At 43.0% G+C, this 8,271-nt stretch overlaps 1 protein-coding gene across 1 annotated transcript; it reads left to right on the top strand.

Annotated features, from left to right (window-relative positions):
- The first annotated feature begins 324 nt into the window (after positions 1 to 324).
- rab31 (RAB31, member RAS oncogene family) lies at positions 325 to 7,705 on the top strand. The gene is made up of 7 exons (XM_018745120.2): positions 325 to 521; positions 1,284 to 1,363; positions 2,543 to 2,624; positions 4,298 to 4,369; positions 5,095 to 5,201; positions 5,832 to 5,941; positions 6,219 to 7,705. The coding sequence occupies exons 1-7, from the start codon at positions 486 to 488 to the stop codon at positions 6,314 to 6,316; spliced, it is 585 nt and encodes a 194-aa protein (XP_018600636.1). The 5' UTR covers positions 325 to 485; the 3' UTR covers positions 6,317 to 7,705.
- The last annotated feature ends 566 nt before the right edge of the window (positions 7,706 to 8,271 follow it).

Consider the following 8,271-nt stretch of genomic DNA (forward strand, 5'->3'; position numbering starts at 1 on the left):
TTGTACGCTGCTTCGAAGAAAGGCGATCCTGACGTCACAGCCTAAATATAGCGGATTTTTAATTACGGAATTCCGCAACGTTAGAAAGGCGTTAGTATTAATTAAATCGAGTCACACAAGGAACCTTTAAAAACAGGGAGGCCCCTGCAGGCTGCATTTGTCCCCAAGGTGCTGTTCGCCGACGGGATCCTAACGCGGTTCCTTTCCGACTTCTTCGCTCCAGGACACTGGCTGGACACGTCTGACAGGAGGAGCGGCGCCGCGCTGCGCGCCCCACAGACCACGTGACCGGCGCGCTCCAGGTCTCGCTGCCTCCGTGTTCCGTTATAAGGGGGAACGGCGATGGCCCAGATGGGGCTGGTCCGCAGCTAGACTTCCTCCGCAGTGGAAGAAAGCGTCGATGCAAGCAGAAGAACATGGTGGCAAAGTCCGGGCGGAACACAAGCGGAGCCAAATGATGTTTACAGAGTGCTGAGAGACACGAAATGGCCATAAGGGAACTGAAAGTCTGTCTTCTTGGGGTGAGTGGAGAAGAAAGTTCAAGAGAGCGAAGACGAAGTCTCCGTACACTTTTTTTTTTTTTTTTTTTTTGTCTGCGCCGAAATAACTTTTTTCGAAACACACTTAACGTTTCTCGCACCGATACTTAGTTTTACAGCCTTTTTATTTATTTATTTATGTATTTTCTCTCGGTTCGTAAACACTCTTCTTCCCATGGATGGCATCATCTGCGCGGCAGTTGGCACTCTTTTCGGTTTTTTGACCTCAAGTTCGTCTGTTTACTTGGCTGCATCAGGGTGTGAACGAAGTTTTGCTTATCTGTGTGAGTGTGTGCGCGCCTCGGTGCCTTTCCCTCGTTCCTCGTCGTCATTTTTGAGCTTTTAGCGCTGAGGCGTTTTTGTGCTTCTCTCCGCTTCGGCTGCGCTCGTGCCAAGTAAATATTTGCGGGCGTCACCGGCGGTGACGTCACCGTCGCGTCGGGATGCTCTCTGTGTCGGTGGACGAGAGCGGTGTAAAAGGACAAATTAAACTGCGAATATGTTGCTTCATTGTGTGTATACTGGCATGAAAGCGAGCTCATCATCATCATCATCCTCATCATCATTATTAATTCCTGTTATTAATTACATAAATATTTGTTTTGAAGCAGTGCATCAAGGCACCTGTAATTTAACGTCAAGTTGTCACACTTGTACAGAACTACGTCGCTGTGTTTGTTTGTTTGTGTTGCGCGTGAGCTCCCGTGCAATGACCGCCATGCTGTGTTTCGCTGTGTTTCCCAGGATACAGGAGTTGGGAAGTCAAGCATTGTGTGTCGTTTTGTGCAAGACCATTTTGACCACAACATAAGTCCAACCATTGGGTAAGGAGGAGTCTCCGCGTTTTACAGTGTCATTTCACTGGTGTAAAGTCGTCCCTGTCACTGCTGCTGCTCTTTTGTCTGCAAATTGGGTCTTGCACCTTTTGTCCTCCGTCACGTTGATGGCAGCAGAATGTTGGGCTGCTGTGACTAAGGGAGAAGATTTGCGAACAGTACGAAACAGTCGTGTCCGAGGACTCCGTTGCCATCCATTCCTCGGACACGACCGAGCCTTGCTGAGACAGGCTGTCTGTCATTCTGACACCTGCCAACACACGCACGCACGCACGCACGCACGCGCGCGGCCTAGTGGTCCATCGGAGAGACAACCTTCCTCTTTAGTGCACGCCGTAGGGGACGCACAGCTTGTTTTCAGTCTCAGAGAAGACTCTGTTAGCTTGAGTGTTTTTGAATAGATTTCCACTCGGTAACAGTAGAAAGTAAGACACATATTTTTACTTTGTACAAATCACAAGAGTTAGCGCCATTAAACGAAAGATGGACGGAGTAAGATCCCAAATGGCCGTTTGGCATGAGGACATGCCTTGTGTTGGACACAAAGAGGTCCATTGATGACATTAGCGTTGCAGCCCAGTCGTGGCATGCAAATTACTCTGGGTGAATTACTGGGATTGCTGTCACACTCCAATCACTGCGCTAGGAACTGGTGCAAATAAAAAATACACTTTAAAAACATGCACAAATACAGTGTCTTTACTCATCTCTTCTGAGGAGAGTATGGAAGGATTATGCTTTTGTTAGAAGCCAAAATTTTAACCCATGAATGTGAAACAGCAGTACAGCGTTCACAGTGCTCTCACTACATTCCACTCTGATAACTCATGGAACCATGTCAGATCTAAAATGAGGATTTCAAGTAAGTGAAGTTAACCCTAGAAACACCTTGCCTCAACTAGCTGTTTAATGAGAGTCAGAGAAAAGCAATTGTCAAAAATGTGTGTATTTTTACGCAAAGCCCTTATTTAGCTGTACATTTACATGTATTCATTTAGCAGACGCTTTTCTCCAAAGTGACATACATCTCAGAGAACAATGCAAAAAAATTGCATTACATCAACAGAAGACTTCTATTTTTTCTTTTACTTGCATCTGACAGTAGTTATTCGGTGTTGCCTTCAAGCTGACTTTTTCTGTTTGTGTTTCCGTCTTGAAAAACTTCAGCGCATCTTTTTTAACAAAGACTGTTCCCTGTGGAAATGAGCTTCACAAGTTTTTGATATGGGACACCGCAGGACAAGAACGGGTATGTACTGACTCTTCTCCATGTTTTTTGTTTACCTTTTAAGTCCCAGTATGTGAAAACCTGTCACGAGTTGTGTGTCTTATCATTGTGTTTGTACGTTTCCACTTGTCAATATAACAGTGTCCTAGTGTTCAGTGTTCTGTAACGACTGAGACTTGTATTGCTCCTTGTGCAATGCTCATGGCCCCCCCAATAAACACAGTGGCACAGCTGGAAAGTTACATGACATGGACTTAAAGAAAGAAAGGGAGATCATGCATTTCCTTTGCTGAGAATATCTTCAGTACGTCAGATGTGTGTTTTATTGCATTGGACTGTGACTCAGAGTCATAGTGGATGGGAAGTTCTAGCCAAGCACTTGACTTAACAGTAAACGACACATCATTTTCCTTTCACAAACTCAGAGCTTAGTTTCCATCGTTTCACGAATGCAGGCTCATAACTAAAATCTGTATCTTTCATGCGAGCCCATGAGGATGTAGGAACTGCTTTTATGTAACTTTACATGTACCGTTTTCTTTTATCAGACGCTTTTCTCCAAAGCGACGAACATCTCATAGAAAATACAGTGTTCATTACATTAGCAGAAAGAGACACTTAGATGCAGACGTGTGATTCTTAAGTGCAGTTTGTTTCTTTCCACCATATGAACCAATGTTCATCACACGAGTAGCTGCATAAAACTTTATCCGAATATCAATGATTCCTAATCACCTTCCTAGTAAAATTTTTTTTAAAAAAATATATACACATTTACGTTACCTTACAGGAGTAGCTGTGTAAAGGTTTATCCTGGCATGATGTTAAAGTTATGGTGCATGAACATTTACACCTTACATGAACTTAAGAGATGATGGGCGAAGTGAGTCTGGAAGAGGTGAGTTTTCAGACACTTTTTAAATGTGGACAGAGATTCAGCAGTTCTGAGTGAGAGTGGGAGGTCGTTCCACCACAACGGAGCCAGAACCCAGAACCTTCAATCTTTACCTTTCCTGCGTGGGACCACCAAGCAGGCAGACGTGGAGGAGCATAGCAGTCTGGCTGGGGTGTAGCGGATGTTCTTACAAACCTCACGGAGACACAATAATAGCAGGAACATTCCTAATGGTTCAGCAGTTTGCTGACTAGGACAGATTTTTAACCATAAAGTAAACGCTGCCCTGCAACCCACTGTTACTCAGAAGGCAGAAGTGTTTTTTTCTCTCCTAAAAACCATAGCACACCATGTCTTGCATTCTGGATGTACTGTATTGTTGCACTGATCCTCTTCACAACTTGCAACATTTCCTGTCAGTACTTTTAGGTTTATGCAATGTGTACAACTGCTCTTGCATAATTGTGAATGCACACTACTACTACATTTACATTTGTTCATTAAGCAGATGCTTTTCACCAAAGCGACATACATCTCATAGAAAATACAGTTCCACATACTAACAAGTACAGTTTGTGTGTATATAGAAAAATGAAAGAAACAAGAAACGATTGCATGGGCCTTTTTAATTCACAAAACGTTTGCCACATGTGAAGTGGTTTTCCAATTCTGTGCTTAGTATTTGTGTGTCATGTAAGAGCGAGACGTACTTACATACAGGTACATTGTAATAAACTATTGAAAATAATTGGGTTGTGATTCTAGTCTAAATTGATTTACTCTTGTTTTTTTTTTTAAGTTTCATTCTTTGGCTCCAATGTACTACCGAGGGTCGGCAGCCGCTGTCATCGTCTATGACATCACAAAACTGGTAAATAAAATGACAGTTTAAACCAGTGACATATGCTTCAAGCATTAATGTATTTTCTGAATCAGGTTATTAAGTGAAGTAGGCCTTGGTTCACTGTATTTTAGTCCTCAATTAACATACGGTATCTTGCAACAACTTCAGACTGTCACTGTTTCTACATTTACTAGGCATCTGAAGCAGTATTACTGTATATGTTAGATCAAATGAGTAACTGACCTAATACAGTAAAACTGGGACAGAAAACGAGGGTATTGCAAAGTCCAGGGCAAATATAGCAGGTTCTATAAAGAGGGCAGGAAAGGGAGCAGATCTGAGCTTGTAAGTCCATTTTAATAAATGATTTTGTACAGCTGTAGGGATTGTAAAAAAATACCTTTTCTGCCATCTCTTTGTTTCTTCTTTAATTTTGATATAATTATTATATAATAAATCACTTTGTATTTAGTTGGACTGCTTTTTCCAACGTCCTTATTTCAGCCTTTACAATTACATATTTATTTTGTTCTGTAGTCAAATGATTGATGATGCAGATATATAGATTTCAACCAAATAAGCTGAATTGTAGAGAACATATGAGTTCAATAGACGCAAACTGTTCAAATCACATGTAACTCTTTCAAAGAAAACAGATGTAAATATGGATTCGTTCATAATCACAGATAAATAACATTAAGTGAACAGAGACTGAAAGTATGGAAAATGATTTGCAATCTCCTGTTTCATAGGACTCCTTTCAGACTCTGAAGAAATGGGTAAAGGAGCTAAAAGAGCATGGTCCTGAGGACATTGTAGTGGCCATAGCGGGAAACAAAAATGACCTGGGAGACATCAGGTAGCCCTTCCCTCTCGGCACCCATCTCTGAAGGGCAGACACAATGACACCAGTGGCACGTTGAAAAGGATCATCTTCAGCTCCTTTGGTCTCTGCTACCAGTTCACATGTTCTGTCAATCCTGTGATGCTCTGGGCTTTCGGGAACGGCACCGCTGGATGGCTAGCAGTTCAGCATCTATCTGGGCTTTGTGGTGGAGTGTGTATGATCTGAGGAAGGGGACACAGACACACTCGTTCATTCTAACACACACACAAAGGGAAATTCAGAATCACCAGTTCATCTGAACCAAACCTTAGCAATCTGGGAGGAAACCAGAGCACATAGAGCAACAGATAAACACCACACAGACTGATCTGGATTCAAACCTACATTCCGAATTCACAGCCTCAGAGCTGCAAGGCACCGCCGTGCTATGCTGATCAGATTGTCTAGATCAGAATACTTCAGGTGGATTTAAAAATGTTTACTCTTATTCCCGGTGATCATAGAGTTGCTTCAGCTGCCGCTAAGGTAAAATATCATGTTAAGTGGCTATTTTCGTGTCGGCCCTTTTAAAAGGTTCCATCCCTGCAGATGGAAGTTTTCTGGGTCCATCTATTTTGTCCTAATGCCCAGTTCTGCTTACAGGGAAGTTCCTATGAAAGAAGCAAAGGAATTTGCAGAGTCCATTGCTGCTATTTTCATTGAAACCAGTGCTAGGAATGCTGTCAATGTCGAGGAGCTTTTTCAGAAAATCAGTGAGTATTTCTCGTTTCACCCTTTTTGGACCAGGAGGCTGACGGCTCCTCCCCGCAGTCAAAGAGATTTCCTTTCTGTCATGAATAAAAGCTGGAATTGAATCGTGGTGCTTCAATGTATGAATTGGATTTTATTGCAAGTTGCATTATGCTTGAGATGCCGCAGAAATGTGAAGTGCCTCATACATTATTATGTTATTCAGTAAAATGTATACATTAGCAGCACCAATGTTTTCTGTGCTATGCAAAAACATCTACATTCTGAGCTTTATTTCAGGTCGGCAGATTCCGCCATTGGACCCCCAAGATGTAGAGAGCAACGAGTCCTTTAAACTTACCCGGCAGCCACCTCCAGCCTACAAGCGTTGCTGCTAGTGAGAGGAACATGAGGGAGGGCTTTTACACCCATGGTTGTGTCCAGGCCTTCACATGTCAGCCTTTAACAAGATCTGCAAGGATGTCTCAGCTCTTGACTGCAAAGAAATCCTTAGTGGAGCAGCTGTGGTTTCAGGAGGGTTATGGGGATGACCAAGAAGGTGCCCCACTTAAATGATTGCAGTCTTCTAGTAAGGTACCTCTTGCTCCATCCCCATGGTTGTTTTTAGTCTCAGTGTAAAAATGACCCTGCAAACCAGTCAGTGGAATTAGCAGTTGCTGTAAGTATTCAGAAGGATCGGGTACAAGGTCTGAGCTGTAGAAAAAAAAAATCATCTTTATTTAAAACTATTGAATGCCCAGGATTCTCATGTTTGCTTGATGGGACACAACTCATTTTTAGCTGATGGATCGTCCATGTACCGTGGTACATGGTGTGCTGCCGTTAGCAGCTCCGATGCTGAGCTATGATGAAAGCAGGGAGACGTACAACAGCTTCGAAGCCAAGGCAGTTATAGATCAGCCAATTAATAATCATACGCTGAGACATTTGGCTTTTATGGGGGGGGGGGCAGGTGAAGGCAGGACCTGCACCTGGGATTCCTGCTGTTGCTCCAGAAACACTGGGGGCAACATGTTCATTGGACCTCCGCTGAGGTGAGAGCTGTGCTGGACTGAACAGCCATGCAGCTCCATCCCCTGCTGTTTCTCCACAGCGTCGCACTGGTAGCCTCGCTCGCCGAAAACCGCTCTCGAGTTTTCACTGTTACCCATTCCTTTTAATTATCGATCCGCTTCCCGGATTGTCATATACTCCTCTGTCTACATGGCCTGATAAGTCATGGGATCTCCATTACATTTCCAGTATTTCCTTTGTCTATGTGTTTTGAATTTAAACATTAGTTTCAAGCAAATAAAGTGAACATGCCTGAAATGCCACATTATTTGCATGACTTATGCCAAATACAATGGGAATTTTACTCATCTTGCAATTTAAACACTTTTTGTTTTTTTGAAAATTCCTCTGATTATGTGATATCACTGCGTGACAACACTGAAATTATGTCATTTTTAAAAGACTCTTGTTGCTTTGTGTTACTTTAATTCTTTCATTTAGGAGAATGAGCCACAAATTGTTGTGTGTAGTTTAACAAGAAAACATACAGGTAGCTCATGCAAAGATTGTGTGAAATTTATATCTGAGATAGACTCACATTAATCATAAACATTTTTGTAATCAGTGCAGACCAGGTTAACCTCTTCATTAACCTATATGTTAATAAACTATTCATATCCTTGTGCTCTGGCTCCTCTCTGTTCTCCCTGTGTCCACTTTCTTTAATCTCAGTTCTGCAACTAATGAGAATTTTAAATTCAATAAATTGTTAATTTGCCTCACGTGTGTGTGCTGATTATAAATGATGTGAACTTTTAAACATTCTGCAGCATTCGACACTGTCAACCAACAGATTCCACTGTCCTCTCGTAGTCAGCTTGGGATCAAAGGAGTGGCACTAAGATGGTTTGAGTGCTACCTATCTGACAGATCCTGTGAAGTGGTCTGGCGGGGCTCCTGTTCTTCTCCTCTGCCTCTCTCAACTGGTGTCCTGCAGGGCTCGGTACTGGGTCCTCTGCTCTTCTCGATCTACACCTCCTCCCTCGGCCCGGTCATCGCGTCCCATGGATTCAAATACCACTGCTATGCTGATGATACCCAGCTCTTCATCTCCTTTCCACCTGGAGCTTTAGACATTTCTGCGTGCATTGCTGCCTGTCTGTCGGACATCTCTGCATGGATGTCTGATCACCACCTCCAACTCATCCTCAGATTCTTTACCTCCCAGCTGGCCTGTCCTCCTGTCACGAGCTATCGATCAAACTGGACAACTCACTCATTTTGCCGACCTCCTCGGCTAAGAGTCTGGGAGTGATGATTGACTCGAGTCTGTCTTTCT

Source organism: Scleropages formosus, chromosome 7 (genome assembly GCF_900964775.1).
Source record: "Scleropages formosus chromosome 7, fSclFor1.1, whole genome shotgun sequence".
NCBI lineage: Eukaryota > Metazoa > Chordata > Actinopteri > Osteoglossiformes > Osteoglossidae > Scleropages > Scleropages formosus.

Excerpts from the sequence above, each read along its gene's own strand:
- rab31 (XM_018745120.2), top strand. The coding sequence starts at position 486 with ATGGCCATAAGGGAACTGAAAGTCTGTCTTCTTGGG. Across the intron at positions 1,364-2,542 it reads AACATAAGTCCAACCATTGG|CGCATCTTTTTTAACAAAGA; the intron begins GTAAGGAGGAGT and ends GAAAAACTTCAG. Across the intron at positions 5,942-6,218 it reads GGAGCTTTTTCAGAAAATCA|GTCGGCAGATTCCGCCATTG; the intron begins GTGAGTATTTCT and ends GCTTTATTTCAG.